This window comes from Hippoglossus stenolepis, chromosome 14 (genome assembly GCF_022539355.2).
Source record: "Hippoglossus stenolepis isolate QCI-W04-F060 chromosome 14, HSTE1.2, whole genome shotgun sequence".
In the NCBI taxonomy this organism is placed as follows: Eukaryota; Metazoa; Chordata; class Actinopteri; order Pleuronectiformes; family Pleuronectidae; genus Hippoglossus; species Hippoglossus stenolepis.
In genome coordinates this window covers 10,757,648-10,777,854 of record NC_061496.1, presented here as the reverse complement: position 1 = coordinate 10,777,854, position 20,207 = coordinate 10,757,648, and the positions used below count along the sequence as shown (strand labels likewise).

At 39.7% G+C, this 20,207-nt stretch overlaps 2 protein-coding genes across 3 annotated transcripts; both read right to left on the bottom strand.

Moving 5' to 3' along the window:
* Positions 1–5,041: 5,041 nt before the first annotated feature.
* Positions 5,042–13,096, bottom strand: mfsd8l1 (major facilitator superfamily domain containing 8-like 1). Of its 2 annotated transcripts, none has more exons than XM_035177550.2 (11): positions 12,741–13,096; positions 11,005–11,190; positions 10,729–10,791; positions 9,890–10,009; positions 9,676–9,755; positions 9,224–9,584; positions 8,350–8,423; positions 7,862–8,075; positions 7,487–7,609; positions 7,135–7,265; positions 5,042–5,988 (listed from the first exon to the last, which is right to left on the bottom strand). In XM_035177550.2, exons 1-11 carry the CDS (start codon positions 12,814–12,816, stop codon positions 5,908–5,910), a joined length of 1,509 nt encoding a protein of 502 aa, XP_035033441.1. In that variant the 5' UTR covers positions 12,817–13,096; the 3' UTR covers positions 5,042–5,907. The 2 variants fall into 2 exon arrangements, with proteins under 2 accessions (XP_035033441.1, XP_035033444.1); XM_035177553.2 differs by having other exon boundaries at positions 9,224–9,551.
* A 2,540-nt stretch (positions 13,097–15,636) lies between these two features.
* polr2h (RNA polymerase II, I and III subunit H) lies at positions 15,637–19,185 on the bottom strand. The gene is made up of 6 exons (XM_035175706.2): positions 18,723–19,185; positions 17,893–17,984; positions 17,297–17,380; positions 16,793–16,886; positions 16,541–16,624; positions 15,637–16,058 (listed from the first exon to the last, which is right to left on the bottom strand). Exons 2-6 carry the CDS (start codon positions 17,963–17,965, stop codon positions 15,941–15,943), a joined length of 453 nt encoding a protein of 150 aa, XP_035031597.1. The 5' UTR covers positions 17,966–17,984; positions 18,723–19,185; the 3' UTR covers positions 15,637–15,940.
* Between the last annotated feature and the right edge of the window lie 1,022 nt (positions 19,186–20,207).

Sequence of the window (20,207 nt, the reverse complement as noted above, 5' to 3'; positions counted from 1 at the left end):
AGCAAACATCTGCACGCTCTTCTCTGTGTGATTATAATCGTACTATAGTCGTTATACCTCAATCTTTCATGTCCTCTGTTGTGCACGGAAGATCTGAAGAAGCCACTAAAAGTCAGAGCAATTTATGTTTTATTGTGGGAGCCTGTATCGCAAACCGACGCCCTGTTTTCCACTGCAGTAGAACAGAGAAAAATATTCATGTGCATATATTAACTGCTCCTGAGCAATCTACGGTAGAAGCCTCAAGCCGCCTTAATCTCCCTGCCATTGCCCTGTCTCTCTTTTTTATTCTCTTTGCACTCCTCTCTCTCTTTTTTTTCCTGGATGCCGTTCTCATCCGCCCTCCCCGAGTTTGCCCAATTACCCCCTCGGTTCAGCGGCAGGGCACTGGGTCATGGCACTGGCTTGATTTTCACACTGTTCCTTCTACTGAACGCCACGTCAAGTTAATCAGGGTTAACAATTGCGGCAGTGCCTTGCTGAGCAGGGCTCCCATCGGCTTAGCGTGGCCTGGCTCTGGTGATACAGATGGGCTAGTAATCTGTTCTGGGAGGCAGAGGGGACAGATGAGGGGCGGAGGTACATCGTGGTTTGCTGGGTGGGTGTGGGCGTGTGGGATAGTCCCGGTCAGGACACAATTAAAACAGAGACACTGGACTGAGGAAAGTTTGTGATGAAAAGTTTAAGATCTGGAGGCAGGGCTGCACACAGAGAGGAAGGCCGTTGAACGGGAGTTGCTGGTAACCCCTAGTTTTTGAGAAATACTGTTAGCGTTATAAAGTGAAATGACAATGAAAGGCAACTGTGCATAATGTACAACAATGATGTATTTTGTAAGTTCTCACTGTTAAATAGCTCCTGCCTCCCACAACATCTGCTTTTTGGTTCCAGTTACCAACATTCACCTTAAAGAATGAGCTACTGTAGATGCCTCAATAACAGACAAGTTTCATGTGACCAACTGTTGGGGTAGACGTGTGGGTATGTATCCATCTATCCATCTATCTATCTATCTATCTATCTATATTTATATCTATCTATATTTCTTATGTTTGAAATCTATCTATTTATCCCTTATATCCATCTAGAATAGCTGCATCAGAGAAATGGCAGAATGGAGTAACGGTGCAGTAATGAAAAGCAGAAATCAGTATTCTCTTCCTAGAGTTTGAAACTAATTAACCAGTTTTTGAAGGTGTAAAAAAATTAAATAAGAGAGACATAAGGATTTCAGATCTCTGCCGCTCTCATCCCATGGACCACACCAGTCAGGGACTTGAAACAGAACAAGTGCGATGTCAAAAGGTCAAAGAGACCATCAGAATTACAAATCCACACTAAGTGTATGATGTTACGGGATCAAAGTGTCGGGGGGGGAAGAACGCAGTTAGAAGAAGAAGAAAACTTCCTGTGCTGAAGATGGCTGAAGCGTGACCCATCTGGCCAAACAGAAACTCTTAGAGCAATAGCAGCTGCCTAGCTTGCACAACACGGCCCAGGGTGCACCCAGCTATAGGCCACGCAGAGTTAATTATTCATTCAGTCAGAAGAGGCATTACACTCTGCTTTCCAGACAGGACCAATGAAGAAGAAGAAAAAAAAACTTTGCTTTTCACACAACCCTGAGCGACAGAAATGGAGCTGAGTCGGCCGTAGGACTTCCGTGTTTTCCAGGAACCAAACAAAACTCCCACTCTTCACTTGACCTTTTCAACTACGAAGAAGCCGGCCTGTAAAGTCTAACTTTGGAGTGTGAGCGTCGGGTGTTTTAACCTTAGTTACCGCAGGTTTTCTGTACCAGTTTACACTTTCACTCCCCCATTATACCACAACTCCAGCACTCTGCTTCTCCCATTTCTTCCAGGAGCGCCTCGCTTTGGAGATGTCGCACCTCTTCGGAGTGACGCATGTATTATTAAAGCGGGACTCGAGTGCGATCCGTGCAGGGACACTCACAGACTTTCACGGGTTTCTGTCGCTGCCACCATTTTGATTTGAGCGTGGCCGTGGCAGTTTTTTGCACAAACATTAAGAATTTGTGACACCAGAGCACAAGTTAATATTTCATACGCCCGGCAGCTCAAAAGCTCAGAAGTTCTAACTTGAGAGCACTTCTCTCCATTTGTTACCCATCTCCACTCGCTTCATGAAAGTCTTATAATGACCACGTTGGTGGTATTATTCTTGAACTGCTAAGTTGTCCCATGAACAGGGGAAGGGTCTTGTAAAGTGCACGAGAAAGGGCAAGAAAAAAGGGAAGGAAATGTGGGAAAAGTGGTGCCTGGTGCTACGGTGTGGCTCTGTCCACACTCCTGATTATAAAATATGTATTCAAGGCTGAGCCGCAATGTCCCATAAACCCAAGTGTCGCAGTGCATCATCCAAATTCATCCCTTCGCTACATCCCAGCCCAGAGTGTGAGGGTCAATCTGTGATCAGGCCCCGGGAACGAGATTGAAGGGAAAACAAAAACCAAACAAAAAACATCAAAGTCCCACTGAACTCCACTTGCCCTCGTTGGCCCTTGCAGTCGAACGAAAATACAGTTCACCGAAAGTTCACGTCTGTTATCGTTGGCGATCTTTTTGGCTGTATGTGCCTCGTAACCATATCCCTGTGATTGGCAGTGGAGGAGGAGGAGCGAGCTCACCGAACTTAGCCTGACAACTACTGTTAATATGACACACGGCGTGTTCTCCACATCTGACCCTGATATGCAGGGTCGCTGTTCGGTCAGACTGCCGCTGCAGGCCAAGTGCGGTGGATGTGTGTGTGGGTGGGGGTGTGATGAGGGATGAGTGGGCAATCCAGTTAAGAATTTAAAAAAAAATCTAAACCCCAAAATATCTCTGGTACTGGCTGTGTCATAACGTTTCTGAGTCTGCCCCACCCAACATCAAAACGGGTTCAACGAGAGTTCACTGGGAAGGCTCCGCCCTCTCGCCACTACGTCACCGGTGAGATGGCGTGTTGTCATGGGCGAGAAATACCTCGGTAACGCTCTCCCTGCTGGTTCCGTCAGCGAGGCCACAGCGACCCACCGTGGTGCCGCCGCCTCCGCTTGATGAGGCCTGTAAAAAATGTGCTGCTTCGAGTAGCACTTTAAAAAAATACAAATATAATTTTTAAGTCTATCAACTCTAAAAATATTGCATTTCTTGTTGGCTATTAATTTTTTTATATGTAAATAATTATTAAATTCAGTTATTTTATCAGCAACTAAAAATATCATATACACAGTGTATGAATGAACTACTTTTTGCCTATTTAATAAAATGTATGTGAATATGAAAATAAGAGTTGTGTTTTTGAAAATTATACTTTTGGAATATGATGTTGCAAACACTTTGAATTTTAGAGATTTTTTAATTATTAATTTAAGTCAAACGTATTCAGTTACAAGCTGACAATATTTTCCAAAGGGAATTATTTAAACTTGCTTATTAAAAATGGTTTACAGTAAATACAAACAAAGAGTTTGTCATAAGAATATTTTTTATACTATTTCATTTAAAATGATTAAATTTCTGTTACATTTATATAATTTAGTTAAATAATAGAAATGAAACAAGTTAAAACCATCTCTGGTCAAAACAACCATTGTACTCGGTCATGTTGAAGGACTGAACGGTTCCAGAAACAACAAGTTTGATTACTTTACTTTAGTACTTTTTAATTTGTATTTAAATACAAAAGAAACGACCCCTAAGATTTTCCAAATACCATTTTGTTTTGAAAATACAAAAAATATAAAATTGTGCTAAATTATGAGTGCAGTATAAGCTCTGAACTATCCTTGAAATGATTTATTAAAAATAATATAAAATATGTTGTGCATGGTTACTTGAAAATTAAATCATCAAAATATGAACAAATATGAACAAAATAAATTATTTTTAAAAAAACTAATTAAAAAATAAATTGGATGAAGTAAATTGGATCAAATTTGTTTTGATGACTAAAACAGGCAACACTTTATTTTATCTATTTAGAGCTTTTATTTGTGGATATCAAAAACACCAAGTATTTTATTTAATATAGAGCAATCAACACAATAAAGTATTAATTAAATATTCTTTGACAGTTTTATAAAAAATGTTTGACACATATTTGACTGAAAAATTATAAAAAATGTAAAGAGGTAGTGTGAACATTTCATGATGGAAACATGTCAGATACCAATAAACACCCAAATAATCAAATTTTAACATTTTTTATAGATTTTATTATAATACAATTATATACAAGTATCGTTATTAATATAGTATTTTTTTGATTTGATTTTGTAATTACACAAACTCAGTTTCCACAGAGAAAAACCAAACACACAAGCCAGTGAAATATGATGAAAGTTTGTTTTTGTAAAGACACGAGGAATAGGAAAGTTAATGTACATGTTAGGTGGCCATAAAAAAACTTAATAAAGAAATATGTGACAAATAAAGAAATAAATACTCACATTTTTGTGAATATAAAAGCTAAAAAGAATTATCAAGGTGTACAAAACAAAATACAGTGATTGACGCATTTGTTTTCCGCTCCAAAAACTAAAAGACTATTTTTACGCAAAACAAAAGGTGCCAATAAAGAATTTTTTCCCCCAAGTGTGTTTTTGGTAAAAGTGCAAACTAAATAACAAGAATCTTCATTTATCACATCGGACTCATTAGTTATGGGAAACACATACAGTGGATTGAAACAAAGACTAAGAGCGCCCACCAGTGTTAACAATATGTACTACACCCCCAACAAATAAATCACAGATTTGTATTTGCCCTGCTCAGCTCTTTTCAAAGAAGAAAACCTGTTTTATTATTTAACAACCTTTATCATTTAAGAGCCACTTTCAATTAAGTTTGAATGAATATCTGTATATGGTTTGTATATAGATGGTAGAAGGTCCCATTATTTGTAGATTTAATTTACTAATAGATATTAAATGTAACATCACCTACTGTGATCATTTTGACACTAAGGACTAAACTAACTCAACTTTTCCCTGAGTCCAGTTGTGCATCAAAGATTTGAAACAGCATTTTCATCATCACCACACTGGTAAAAAGTATATTAATTTAATTATGTTGTGTTAGCATTCTTGTTACAGAGATTTTATGCAACACATTGCTTCAATGATAGGTCACTCTGAAAAAAATAAAAATAAATACAACCTGCAAAGAAAATCTGAGTTTTTGTAAATATTTAGGTGTTTTCAAGCAGATAAACATATCACACGTAGATGAAATGGGACATAGATTGAAATATTTCATCAAAGTTGAAATCATTTGAATGGCTCTGTTAAAGTAAAATCTAGTCAAACCTTTAAATATTTCACTTTCCAGTCAACTTTCAAGAAACTCTCAAGAAACTTACTACAGAAACACTGCTTATTTTATTTCCAATGTCTGTTTTTCCAAAATATAAAGTAACGATTAAATTAATAAAGTAATAAGATTATATATTGCAACACAAGGTCAGTTCAACTAAATCCAGAAACATTTAGCATGTGAATTAATTTAACAGTAATTTAACAGTTAAACATAATTTGTGATTCTGCAGAATCCTAAAGGACTGCCGAGGCTTGCATATGTGGTGCTACTGTGACGCTATATTTCCATGGGAAATATATAAATGTATATAAATATAAAACAGTACTTTCATCTGCCTCCACACACAAAGTCCAAGGTGGTGACACGTGCTGTTGGGTGTGTGCCAAGAAAATACAGGATAAGATGCAGGAAGACGGGATATAATACTAGTGGTATTTACCCGTCTTGTACAAATTCATATTTTACATTTATGAAAAAAATATATTATTGTTTTTTACGAATGTGATACAAAGTCCTTGAGCACTGCATTCGTTATCATTTTGCAAACAGCTACCTTCCATGTTGATTGTTCCTTGTTGGATTAAGCACCGCTGTCTGGGCCGTCAGCTTCCTCCTCAGCAGCAGGTTCAACCATACGGTCGAATGAGAACGCCAGCATAATCTGCGTTTCAAATATTAGATCAGAATTAATACAATGCAAAATGTCATGAGCTGTTTTTTTAATACCCCTCCCCCAAAGTTTATCTACAGATTGAATCAAAGGTTTAGTTTCCTCTTTGACTTTGAGGTTTTAACGAAGAAACACAAAGAGGAGGAGAAACTGAGGAAAAATACATAAAATAAATAGTCAAACCACAATTTTTGCACAGGCATTCACACTGTCAGCTGCAACAGTCTCAACCTCTTTTTATATTTAATACACGAAGGCAAAGCCACTTAAAAAAAAATACAGAAAAATTGGACAAAGCCCGTTTCTATCAATTTGTGAAGTGAATCCTCAAAAATGAAATACTTTGTGAACATAGATGTTCACGGAGTTCCTGTTGGACTCAATTTGAGAAAGAACTGGGAGGTGAACTTTTTGTACCAGTCCAGCTTTTCTCCTCTTATTTCTCAGTGACAGTGGAAGCATTTGGTTGTCGGGCTGTGGTTTCACCCTCACGCTTCATTACAAGCATTTTGTTATGCTTGTTTGTTCCCTAATCCGAGAAGAAGCTGCTGGCCATAAAATGTCAACCTTCATCTCCTGATCCTAACTTTAAGCCCCTTTCTGTGGTTTGTTTGTTTCTTATTTGTTCCAATTAGAGTCTCAGCCATTGTTGTTCAGAAAAGGAACAAGATGCACGTTTACACAGATTATGGTGCTCGGCCGACATAGTGCACATGGGCAATGAGGGCAAATCAATGAGCACTTGCAATTTTTATTCATGCGCCCATAAACAAAAGAGTCGGCTGAAAAGAGGGTCGATGGTGAATCATTAACTTCTCAGTGAGTCATATCACTTGTACCATCAAATGAAAATTAATGAATCTACTGGAGAACAGAATTTAGGCAAATTAATGATCCTTTGTATGTTAAATTTGTTTGTATAAAATAAAAAAAGGTTTCAGATAAATTTCAGGGAAAAACTTAATCTAAGAATCTGAACATGTATTCGATTGGGTCGAATTTGTGCACAGAAATAATGTCAGAACTGCAAAAACTGAGTGGAGATTAATTTCATTTAACTTTTACATGTTTAAAATATGAGAAATTCCCCCAAAACAGTAACAACCATGATTCTCCGTCTCATCTACGTTCACTCACCGTCAGCAGCACCAGCAGTGCCATCATCACCCCCAACATGATATAAATGTTCTCGGTGAGGCCCCCAGCCCACAGAGGGCCCAGGATGGTGGCTAGACCTCCCACTGAGCGACGCACTCCCTGACAGAAACCTGCAATCACCACACGAGACACAAATCCTCACAAACTGTACACACATTAAGGACACGCACACTAAGAACACAGTGTAAGGGACTTTTTAAAGTTGCATGTTGAAATGTCAGTGTCCAGTGACACCAGATTTAAACACCTCGAACGAGCTAGAAATAACAAAGGGACAAAAAAAAAGAAAATCAATGTTGCATTGCTTCTTCTAGATGGCGCTGTTTCTCACCTTGTGTTTTCTCACAGGTGATTTTGGAGAAGAGGGAAACCTGGGCCACAGCTACGAATGGCAAACCCAGAACCTGCAGAAACACCCCGATGATGAACTCAGTCAGCGGCCAAGGATAACTCCCTACAGAAAACAAGAAAAACGGTTAATTAAGAATAATACCTACTCAACTGGCGGTGATTTTGATCTACTCAGTCTCTGATCTACTCAGTCTATGGTGTACCCAGATTTACAGGTTTTTCATTTAAGTCTGTATATGTGCCTAATGGAAAGGTCAGTGAATCATTTGGCAGCTGGCAGCATCATTTACTGCGGCTAAAGATTTGGAATGCGCAACAACTATGCTGGGTTTGTGCAAATTCTGTGCCGTCTGACCTAGTGGGGTCGCCAGGAAGATGAGGCACCAGACGCCAGAGATGTTGCAGATGGCCAAACCCACGGCCAGGACCACCCGCTCCCCAACACGCCGGCTCAGCCAGCGCACAAAGAAGAAGCCAGCGATCACCTCCACGCCACAGAGGCAGTACATCACGCTGTTCTCCAGCTCCCCGTAGCCAAAGTACTTCTGAGTCAGTGGAGTCACCATCGTCTGAGGAGGGAATGGTGAACATGTCACTGTCAATTTTAACTCATGGTGCAGCAGAGGTTCTATTGTTTTATTTCAATTAGTCGATATCTCATCAAAGATATTGGACATTGCTGCACGAGATAAAAAAAAGGTGAAATCTGTCCACAGAAATATAAAGGGAACATAAATGAGTTTTATCTGTGTGTGTGTGTGTGTGTGTGTGTGTGTGTGTGTGTGTGTGTGTGTGTGTGTGTGTGTGTGTGTGTGTGTGTGTGTGTGTGTGTCTTTGCTGCACCTCCAGCGCTGTCTGATTGAAGAGGGTGATGAACTGAGCAGCCAACAGCACAACCACCTCTTCTCTCAGGAACTCTGCAGAGACACGAGGAGAAATTCAGAGAGATGGAGAGAAGAGTTTTAAGGACCAACCACAAAGTCAGAGCTGAGAGAGAACATGGAGCTAAACAAGTGATAAATTATGTTTTGTGCAGGGTACAAGGTGAATTATACAGTAGAGCCTGAACGATATGGATTTTTGAGGGCTGATGCGGATAATGGTATTAGGGAGTAAAAGATTCCCAATACCAATAAATCATCTGCTATATTTGTATTAAAAAATGTCTTATGTCAAAGAAATATTATTGATATTTTACAGTTTAAACATTAACTTTATTATTAATAATTTTTAAGAAAAGCACCACACAAACAAATGTATAGAATTTGAATTAAAAAAATATGTTCTTTCTCTGGAATTCAAATATAAATGCATATTTGTTTATTCTGTGAAATACATTTTAATTTCGGTAAACATAAATGCTAATTATTTCATGTGTGTGACAGGCTCAAATCAGTTGGGCTCCATCTACTGGTAGACTCACATACTTACACACCATATAAATCAAAATATTAATAAATGGATAGAATCTGTCAGCCATCTGGCATGGAGGGGAAATTCACCCAGAAACCTAAAACTGCACAGGATGTATTTGAAAGTGGTTAAATTGCAAACACATTGTAAATTATATGGTCTGCAGTGAGGAGTTCAAGCTTGTGAACAAATTGGTTTGATCCTCTCAGAGGAAAATATTGTGCAATTTATCTATTTGACGTTCTATAAACTGGCAGGATTCCAAACCCAAATCTCACACAGATACAGTCACACCGCCACCCACCTCGAGAGATGCTGAATTCCTTGATGGGGCTGGAGGAGTCTCGGGTCTCTGATGGCGGTGGTGAGGGAGGAGGGGAGACATGACTCAGCGTGGAGTTAGAGGCAGCAGAGACGTTGTTTCTCTTGTGGTTGGGTGGCACCACTGAGCCGTAGGAACCCACCAGCTCCTGGGACGTCATTAAGGGCTTTACCTCATCGTTGTCCTCCTCCTCGTCTTCCGTGAGCCCTGGCTCGCTCTCCTGGTCCCCGCTCTTGCTTGTTGTTGAACCTTCCTGTGCTTTCTTTCTCTCCAGAGGTGGCAGGTCCGAGTACATGAAGAGCACCACCAGCTGAAGGAGGATCCACATCAAGCACATGAACAGCTGCAGGAGGCGGAACGTGAGTGTTAGCTCTTCTTTGGTTTGGGGAAAAGAAAATGCCACGAAGGTCAAACTATTATATGTTGGTCCTTACCCCAGGTGAAGTATATTTATTAACTACAAAAGGTCCCAGTTGGAAATCACACAGCCTCAGGAAGATGTTAAATGCTGGACCTGCGTCAACGACAAAGACAAAATGGACAGGCTTTTAGGATGCTTGTGATATTGAATGCGTTAAGAATGCAAATACAATCCATTATACATCATAACAATCTCAAATGATCAGCAGGGAGCAGAGGAGCACTGACCAATCAGAAGGCCGGCCTGTCGACACGCCATCACAGCAGCAAATACTGTGGCCCGGTCGTCTGGAGCCGTGCTCCTGGTCAGGAAGCCGAAGATAGATGAGCCAGCACCTGTGCCGATGCCTGAAGAAAAGAAAATCATTATAAACTGGAGCTCTGCTCATTAGTGAGAGGGAAATATACATCCTGATTATATACTTTATACCAGAATATCTTTAAAACTACACAAGAGCAGCTAAAGGTTAACTCCAGGCTCCAGATAATAAGGCCCTTTTTAAACATGGTTTTATTTACCTATGATGTTGGGTGTAAATGATTAATAGTGGGTGTCATTGTGGTGCAGTGGTTGGTACTGTCGCCTCAGCAAGAAGGAGTTTGCATGGGGTTTCCTCCGGGTACACCGACTACCTCCCACAGTCCAACCACATGCAGTTAGGGGTAAATTAGAAACATGTGTTACACTGAGTGTGAATGGTTGTTCGTCAGCCCTGCGACACGCTGGTGACCCGTGTATGTGCCAGCATTGGCGTTGTACTTTCAAGCAAGAGCAGTGTTTACCCGGCAACCACAACATGGCGCTGCAATGTAATCCAAATTCAGAAATACCTCTATTAAAATAATAACGATAAAAAAATGGACCCATGACAACATTATACCAGGTATACTGTTCTTGCTCAATAGTGGACTGATCAATCATTTGCATCCAAAAGCATCAGACAATTGCGCCCAGTTTACAAAATAATCGCTACTACAATATATTTGAGAGTTCAGTATTTATCATTTAGAAAAACAGGTAAGAAAAAGAATCGTACTTGAAAACCAGAATCTGGTAGTAGACTCACCTGCTACCAATCTGCTTGACAGTAAGAGCCACTTGGAGTAGCCCATGAAGTACATGAAATTACCTGGAGAGTGGAAACAAGTGGGAAAGTAAGGTCAGTGCTCATACACATAATATTCACATAGGTACTTCAAATGGAGTTTGATACGGGATGTGTCAAGTGCATGCTTTGTTTTGAACTCTGAGGAAAACATCAACAGGACGAAGTGAGTGTTAGCTACAACTGTGGAGGTGTAAGTAAAGAGAACACGAGTGGAGGAGGAGGAGGAGGACAAACCGATTATCTCAAAGAGGTTGGCGAACAAGATGATCTTCTTGGTGGCTTGTGTTTTGTCGGACCAGTGGCCGAACAGCGGCCCCGACAGGAGGCCACTCAGGCTGAATGCCGACAGGGCCAGACCCAGGAAGTAAGGCGCTGCATCTAGAGTCTGCAGGTACCTCCATATTGTGGGAAGAATCACAGCTGAGGAGACAGAAGACAGGGACACTCAAATAAATGCTAAAGTCACTCAAAACTTGAGGCAAAAAAACACTTTTCTTTTGTTTAATACATTTAACATTATAGTCTGTAAGCATAAGAACTTATCTGCTGGTGAAAAGATAAGCTGTCACATGTATTAGCTATGTCCTATTGAAAGAGATGCCATGGTTGTATTACAATGTTCGTATAATTCACAATACTACTCCCTGCCGTGCAGTGTTGTCCTAATGCAGTAACAGTTAGTTCCAACACTGCAGGAAAGCTGTTACTCATTTTCTTAATCCCTGATAAGGCAGGTTTTCTACTAATTGAATCAGTGGTCTCACACCAGTCGAGGCTCCCACAAACTGTTTATACAACGTTTCGGTCACAGGCGCCTCTTCCTTTCTTCCTACCTTTGTACTTTGTAAGGATTGTCCCGGATTTGATCGAAATAGAAATATGGAGGTGATTTAAAACTTTTGTATGTCTTGAATGAAAACCTAAAAATAAGGTGAGATGAGGGTGAAACAAGGCGTTAGATGACGTCTGTCTGAAATCTTCACCACCAGGAGAACTGCCTGAACACACTGCAATGTTCAACTTGAGCTGCAGTCGTAGCATTGCCGTTCGAAGCTTCCAGCCTTGGCGTCACAGAGACAAAGACTAGTGCTTATCCAGTACAATCCAAATGAAATTTGTGGGTCAGAAGACACACAATGCTAGGCAAAAATTCCAGAGAGGAAATAACTTTTTCTTGTTGTCTGAGGGAATTCCACAGTTGCACTCTTGCTTCTTTGTCCCATGTTTATAGGAAACATGAAAAACCCCTGTGTACTGTAATATAATCGAGTAGTTCTGCAAATAATACTGTTTCTCTTAATAGAAAGTACTAGGTATTGACTTAACTCTTTGCAAAAAGGGGATGTGGTGCTGTTCTATGGGACTTCATTTGATCATAAGGCTCCTGTGGATGTGCTAATCCATACAGTCTGTTAGTGAGAAGCTCCTTTCAAAATAAAGCCTCAATATATATTAACACGAGTCAAACACAAATTAAGTTGTAGTTTCAACAATAAATTGCATGTGTTGTGCTATAAGCAGCATCTATAGCAGGATTTTTTCATTTATTCTATAACATATTGCAAACCGGATTATTGCTAATGTGTAAAGGGAAACCCCCACCATGGTTTAGAATAAGTCTACCAGAGCAGGTTTCAGGTGAGCACACTGTGACCGGTTTGTTGTTTCTAACCTTCAGTCACACAAATTACACAAGAGAGGTCTATAATAATGTGACTGTGTGTGTGGGGGGGTGTTTAAACAGCCTGATCATACAGCCTCACATGTCTGTTTTAAAACATGTATTCAAAACAGATGAACAGAGACTTAAACGGTTAAATTACAAAACCTCCCCCCTAGACTCAAGGTGTGCCAGGGAGATGGACATTAATTAACCACTAATCAAACATCACGTCCTGTGTCGTTCTGCGCCACCGCAGCCTGACATGTGTGTTTATGTTGACGGGGGGGAACAGAGAATCGAACCCTACCATACTCCACACCGCTCAGCAGGAACAGCAGCCCTATGCTGCAGAACGTCAGCCTCCGTTTCCGTCGCTCGTCCATCTGCCGCTACGAAGTGTCCGAGCCGCGTCTGAGCTCGATCATCCTCTGGACACGCGCGTAATGCTCAGTGCGCTGCTGCCAATTAGAGCCCGGGGAGAGGAGCGCCGCTGCGGCCGGGGACATGCTCCACACGGGGGGGGACCCGGGTTCTTCTGTTCCTCCAAAACCAGCACCGACCTGAAACCCGGCGGAAGTTTGTGTCTGTGACGCGCCGCAGGGAGAGGTTTAAAGGTGGGGGAACCGGAGGAACCGACAACCAACCACACGGCCCGGTGGTGTGATCCTGCGCACTGCAACTACATCACTTCCGGTAGAGTCCAAATGCAACCTGACCCACTGACAAGCACTGAGCCTGGATCAGTTTCCTCTCTTCTCCTTCTTCTACATTGTATGAATATATAGATACATGTTTAAATAAACTACATGTATACAGTTTATATGATCTACATGCTGATCTCTCTGTATATATGTTCTAGTATGTACTGTTCATTTTACATTTTAGTACATTTTGTAATTGTTATGTATGATTGTACATTTTCTTATATTATAAGTAGAAATATCTAAGAATAAATATAAATATTATAAATAAATATTATATTAAATAAATATATATATAAATGACACAAAAAAAAACGCACCGAGCACCAATCAGTCCTCCATGGATTTGACGCAGTAGATTAATTCATTTTTTTTTTTAAATAACCTAATTTACACCAAACAAAAGCAGCTTTCATGTGTCATTTTGAACAGATCTCATTTGATTTCCACAGCAACATGAATGTAAATCATTGAAAGACAGACTGGAAAATAGCCAGTGGTGTTGCAAAGTAATTCTTTAGTAAATAGATCAATAGAAGGACTCAGTTATTTCATTAAATGTTTTGTTTTGTCAAAGTCAAAAGAAAGAAATTAAGATTAAAATATACACGTAAATATATTTTCAAAAGATATATAACCTGCACATGGAGTTACAGTGAAACACTTCAACATATGAGATCCAACACTGATGCCTGGAAATCCTTCGGTCACATGTCACAGGAGATCAAACAATCTTTTTTGAGTGTGACACAACTAATCAGATCCTGGTTCATGTTCTGTTGGATTCACATCTGTCGTCTGGGGAGCCACACACTGAAATACACCGACCTCATCGTCATGTTCATGAAACCAGTTTGACTTTTGCTCTGGGACACACTGCATTATCATGTTGGAAGTACCCTTGAGAAGATGGTGAATTGTGGCCCTGAAGCGATGCACAATACTAAGAACAACAATAATCAGCAATAGCATAAAATACAGCTCAGGTTGCAAAGTATGAAAAAGAACAACAGAAGCTTATACATATTAACATTTTAATACAATAAATATATTAAAACAATATAATCTTCAAAATTATGATTGTCAGAATTTGGGCCTCAGTACCAATCAATCATAGTTTGAATCTATCCACAGTGTTATTGTGGATGTGATGTGTAATTTGACTTGGTATCATATCTGAGTTTATTCTACAGAACCACTAAATTCAAATGTACTTCCCTATCCGGTACACATCAGGCAACTGCGTGAGTCACTGGCAGTGTGTTCCTCTCCGTCCTGTGACAACCATTACCACTGACACTGAGGAGCCTGTGTCGCACACACAAGCGGCCTCTTCTCCCATAATTCAATTTCAATGTCCTGAGTGTCCACACTTTAGTTTGCTGCCTTCCAAGCAAATATAGAACAGTTGACTGTGGCATCCTGGTGAGTAATGTCCCAACTGGGAGCTGGGAGCAAATTAATTAGATTTCCCAAAAATACTTGCCAGAGCTTCAAGTCAACATCTCAAGTTCAAATTGTTTCAGTGCTGAGAGGCCGTTTGGTCTAAGGATTGTTCATGAATGGAAAGCAATGCACCCATAGTCCTTCACCAGGTACGTATGGTCAACTGTGCCAGTTGTAGAAGAAAATACATATACTTATTTCTCTCTTGAGATTTTCTTTCCGCATCCAGATCAAGTTCCTTCATTTCTACATGACATCAAGCTCGTGTTGAATCAATAATTAACAGAACACATCCGTAAATTATCCTGTCGGGGACTTCCTATATGTTGTATTCACATTTTGCTGTCACGCAGACCTCTTAAATAGTCCAACCCACAACCTTGATTGTTCTACTTGCCTTGCTGTGATTTTCTGTCTTCATTATGCAGTGAATAAAAATAAAACTTGGACCTGAATTAAATTGTATTTTTCCGCACTTTCTTTCTTTAAATATAAATTGTAAAAAGGTGAATGTGGACAATTTCAATTGTTCTGAACTGGAGTATAGGTTGAACACCTGCAGTGAGTGAACCATAAACTGTACACAGTCTGTGGAACTGACTTAGAAAAACAACTAAAAACTACTGCATATGTTGCACAATATAAAATAATTATCTTCTAACTTCATAAAGCTTTTCTGGCTGTCGTGCTCATCAGAACTGTATTTACTATAAATGTCAAAGTATTACATTAATTGGCTCTGGCTCAGAAGGACTAGCGGGTCATCCACTAACCACAAGGTCAGTGGTTCAATCCCCAGCTCCTCAAGTCTGCATTCTAAAGTGTCCTTGGGTGAGACACAGAACTGTAACTTGGCAGTGTGATAGACAAAGCACAACATATACAAGTGCTGTATCAACTTGTACTTTAAAGTGTTTTGAGTGGCTGAGACCAGAAAAGTGTTGTATAAAAAGAGACCTTTTACCACTTATGTTCAGAACACTGTATATTTGATGTTCAAGTTAGTTCAAGTATCCTAGTAAGTCATGACAGTAAGCCAGAGACTGATCGTAAGAATCACTTTGTATAAAAGAAATCTTTATTTACATGTTGCCAGCAGATGGAGGTTGCAGTACTTTCTAAGTGTCACAGTCTTTAGTCTGACGTCCATCTCCTTGGAAAAAACATTTCTTATCTATGAGAATAAAAAAATGAAATATTTTCTCTACAGCTGCCACGTGTTCTGTCAGCGAGCTCCTCTCGGAGACGACCGTGTGCTTCAGACTCAGGAATATGAATGTTTTCAGTCTGCAGCTCAGACTGACAGGTTGACTGTGGCCGTCGGAGGACCGGGGGTTAGGTGGGTGAGCAGAGTTGGGGTTTAGAAGGCCAGTTTCTTCATGAGCAGGTAAACCCTGGCGTCCACCTCGAAGCCGTGAAGGTTGTTGGCATCTCCCTGCAGCCTCATGAGGAGGCCACCGTACGACACATAGGCCGATCTGAAAGAAGGAGCATGTCCATGGATTCAAATGACAGATACGACAAATGTCATTATCCCAAAGGGTTACATGTGCATACATTGCCCTTAACCTTCCATTACTAGTCAACAAATAGGGTAATAATTGCTTATACAACACCTGTATATCTTTCTTTTGGAAAAGAATAAACAGCATATGAAAATGGAAACTGAAAAGGCAATTTTTTAAGTTATGAATCTTAAATTTATGGTATTTTAGTGTAGTTACAGTAATAAAATGAACATGTTACTGTAGTTATATATATGCACATCACCATGTAGAGGGTGCAATGCTGCTTGATATCAAATAAGGGCAAGTAACACTTCACATAAAAATAATAAATAAAAATGACAGATACCTAATCACATTAATGCTAAATTCATTAGTCAGTCACTGCTAATTGTTATGTGTAATTATACTAATGGTGTTTTTGGCTACTCTATAAACAGTATAGTATCACTCACAGGCGTGTTGCTGCTTCTGTCGAAGTCTCGTCGCCTTCGATCTTGTAAACCTTCCCGTACATCACATAATCAAACTGGTCCGCTCTGCAAATTTAAACAAGAGAAAGCTTAATTATAAATCAGCCAACAAAACCTGCATACATCAGGGGAGTGATACACTTAGAACACAAGGACAAATGTTATTGGATCATGTAAAATAAAGTTTTCACAAAACATGTGACGGCACCAATATATGAGAAGCAGGTGTCGTACCTGGACGGCCGGTCATCCTGAGGATTATACTCTCCATCATCTGGGGTTCCATCTTCATATAACGTACTGGCAATAACCAGTCGGAACTTATCACCTTAATGAAATGGAAACAAATGACTGGGTTATTATCATATCATTGTGCACTTGGACACTTTGGGTGTGTGGTGAGTTTGTCATTTTTTATAATTTGTTCCCTTATTTAACGGTTCTCTCATAGATATAGGTTTTATTAGTTTACTTTGGTTGGAAGAGGAATATTGCACAGCTTTCTTGAAGGAAAGCCAGAGCTTACAAACAAAAATCAACTGTTGTGGGATCCAGCGAATATAACCAAAAGGTTAATGTGACCAACCATCTGGCTTTACTTTGAAAAGTTTGTAAAAAGTTTGTTGTGGCCATACAGTGTAAACAGGCTAGTTTTACATTATATCCACAAAATGAACTTTTTAATGGCTTCAAGTCCTGGACTTCAACTTAACAAAGAACAAACGTTTTCCTTCTTACCAAGATCAACAGGATAGATCTGAATGTTCACATCCAAGATGAGGTCCATCTTGAAAGATTCACTTTCACAATGAAGACGAGACACTGTAGAAAATAAACAACCATGGCAGAGATTACTTCATATGACATTTTATATTGAAGGACACCACACTATAATATCTGAAACTAAATAAAAGTGAATACTTTATGAATGGGGAAATACATGAACATAACTAAAGAAAGAAGCATGATCCACAGCGAACGATTCAAATGTAAAAAACTGAGGCTGCATAAATGAAGGAGTAAACAATATCAGTATGAATTTGGAATTGTGTCTTTAGAACCTGATTAAAGTCAGTATTCACTCCCGTTTTATCTCTGTTTGTATTTGCATTGACAATAAAGAATTGGGGTTTTTAGCTTGATAGGTGCTAGACTTCATGATTTTGTAGATTTTTCTTAAGAGACGTGTCCACGATTAATTCATCATCTTCAGAAATATCCGATACATTACTAAAGACAAGAGACTATTACAGCATACAAGCACTTGGACGTTGGCTTTCACATATAAACACAGCTTCTTCAAACTTGTTTATATACACACATTTCACACACACCTCTGTCAAACTTCTTGCCATCTGGGTCGATGTCTTTTACATCAAAGATGTCCTCAAACAGAATTCCAGCCATCTCTGTTACAGTCTATGAACTGGGAAAGAAAACAGAAAAAAATATACAATTATGTCAATTTTGATGGGATAATAAAAAAGTAAACAAGATCATGACATGCCTCGGAAACATTTGCCTTCAATGAAAAGGGCTACTATTTCATCTTGTGATGGAGACTTTATGATTTTACAAAGATTAATAAGAAATCTGCAGCTTTCATTACGTCTGTCATTTAAAAAAAACTATAAACATCTATAACGGCAAAATAAATATAGTCTCATAGTGCTATGATTAACATACAAAAGGAAGATCCTTTCATGCTACACAGATACACAATTATTACCAAAATAAAACGATTTATGGACTTAGCACTTGAATATCTATAAGCCACTCTATAAAATGCATTTGTCGGAACAGTCAAACACTATAGCAAATATGACTTCTACTAATGATTTAAATCGTCCACAATACATTGGACAGTTTACAGTGATCTCCTAGACCAGACCCTGATCATTTACTAACACTAGAAAACATGTGTATATAAACCAAAGAACTGAATGAGATGAAGCTACTTTAGAACAGAGGCTGTTCACTCCCACTGAGGAACAACACGAGCATAAACACATAAATAAATGACGGTCAACACAAACAAACACACGCTGCGCCAATCACACAAAGTTACTGCTTCTGATTCTTAGACTTTATTATAAGGAGGTGTCTGCAGCTCAGGCTAGCTGTTAGCTTTAGCATGTTGTCCCCCACACTTCCTGAAACTTACCTGGAATAAGACGCAGCTCTGGTTTTACGCTTCACACACACCGACTCGTCACAGTCAGTCGATCGCTCTCTGTTGTTGCGATGCTGGAAAACTTATTGGACTTGATTTTCATTCATTACAACGTGAACCGCGCCGTGCCGCGCAGGAACAATGTGCGCGACCTGTGACGTGTAAACTGCTTCCGGGTCGATATGACGTTCCTGCGAGTATTGCTGCTTATATGATTGAATTGGTTATATGGTGAATCGCGGTCATATAAACCTCAACACAAGCAAATTAGTGAACATGGTAAATGTTATTTTTACCATCGCTATGTCGATGTCATTGCTGAGCGCTGGAAACAAATCGTTACGTTACGAGGGGACAATTTACCTGAAGGCCCGTGTGACTTTTATACAAATATCACAACTCCATCTTGTTGGTTTATCGGAGAAACACGTGGGACACATAGACTGTATAGAAGGTGGGACCAAACGATAAGGGGTGGGCGGCGTTGTCGTCATTTACGACACTCGCCTCCACTTTCCGGCAGCCATTGCCCCGCTCATTTGGTTGCTAGGTGTCCTCGCGTCCTGTTTGTGTACGGTTGCTATCTAAAGGCTAGCTAGTTAGCAGAGAGACAGCGAGCTCAAATCGTGGCAGCTCGGAGAGGCACTTCCGGTGGCAGCAGAAACTGCCACTGATTTGTGAAGGCAGCTGCCACGATATGAGGCAGCTGTCAGTTGCCACATCTGTTTGGGGGCAACTACCGCTGTTTGTGACTTATTCCCTGAGATGTATACGTGGTGTATGAATGTTTATCAGCTTGTGACTGTTCTGAGCACCAAGAATAATTGATCTGTTTTCTCCACTTGTATTGTCAAACACGCTCGTTTATATCTGGGTGATGTAATCAGTTTCTGATGCCAACGGGAATGTGTGTCTTTCTGTGTAATGTAAGAGTTGAGCTGTTGTCAAAACGATGTACAACAACCTGGTCCTACACGAATGTGGTAGGACTTGGCAGTGATGTCAAGGGAACATGATGATCAATGACTGAAACTGGAACACTGCTTTCTTTTCAATGAGTTACATAAAATGACTCAAATTTGCTATGACTTTACTCCTCTGTCTGAAATGATGATGGTGAGAAGCTGTTATTAATGCATCATCAGCCAATTAATGTCCGTGCCTTGTCAACCGCAAAGATTTTTTAATATTAAAGTCACTTTAACCGAGTCCTTACTACAATACCTTTGCTATCTTGACACATGTAAAACCTGCTGTTTGTGTCTGTTATTGCAGCTCTGTAGCCCTTTTTAAGGTCCCATTATTTACATTTACCTTAATATGTCATTACAAGAGACAATGCTATAATTTAATGCTTTAATTTAGTTATTATGATCTGCATTTGCACAAATTACTCAAAGATAAAAGCCATTATTTACACATTTTGAAAGTCTATCTGTCATCAGAGAAAAAAAATATATTTTTCAAGTTGTACTT

Excerpts from the sequence above, each read along its gene's own strand:
- mfsd8l1 (XM_035177550.2), bottom strand. The coding sequence starts at position 12,816 with ATGGACGAGCGACGGAAACGGAGGCTGACGTTCTGCAGCATAGGGCTG. Across the intron at positions 9,756-9,889 it reads ACAGGCCGGCCTTCTGATTG|GTCCAGCATTTAACATCTTC; the intron begins GTCAGTGCTCCT and ends TCGTTGACGCAG. Across the intron at positions 5,989-7,134 it reads CACTGCTGGTGCTGCTGACG|ATTATGCTGGCGTTCTCATT; the intron begins GTGAGTGAACGT and ends TTTGAAACGCAG.
- polr2h (XM_035175706.2), bottom strand. The coding sequence starts at position 17,965 with ATGGCTGGAATTCTGTTTGAGGACATCTTTGATGTAAAAGACATCGAC. Across the intron at positions 17,381-17,892 it reads TGGCAAGAAGTTTGACAGAG|TGTCTCGTCTTCATTGTGAA; the intron begins GTGTGTGTGAAA and ends TATTTTCTACAG. Across the intron at positions 16,887-17,296 it reads GATCTATCCTGTTGATCTTG|GTGATAAGTTCCGACTGGTT; the intron begins GTAAGAAGGAAA and ends CATTTCATTAAG.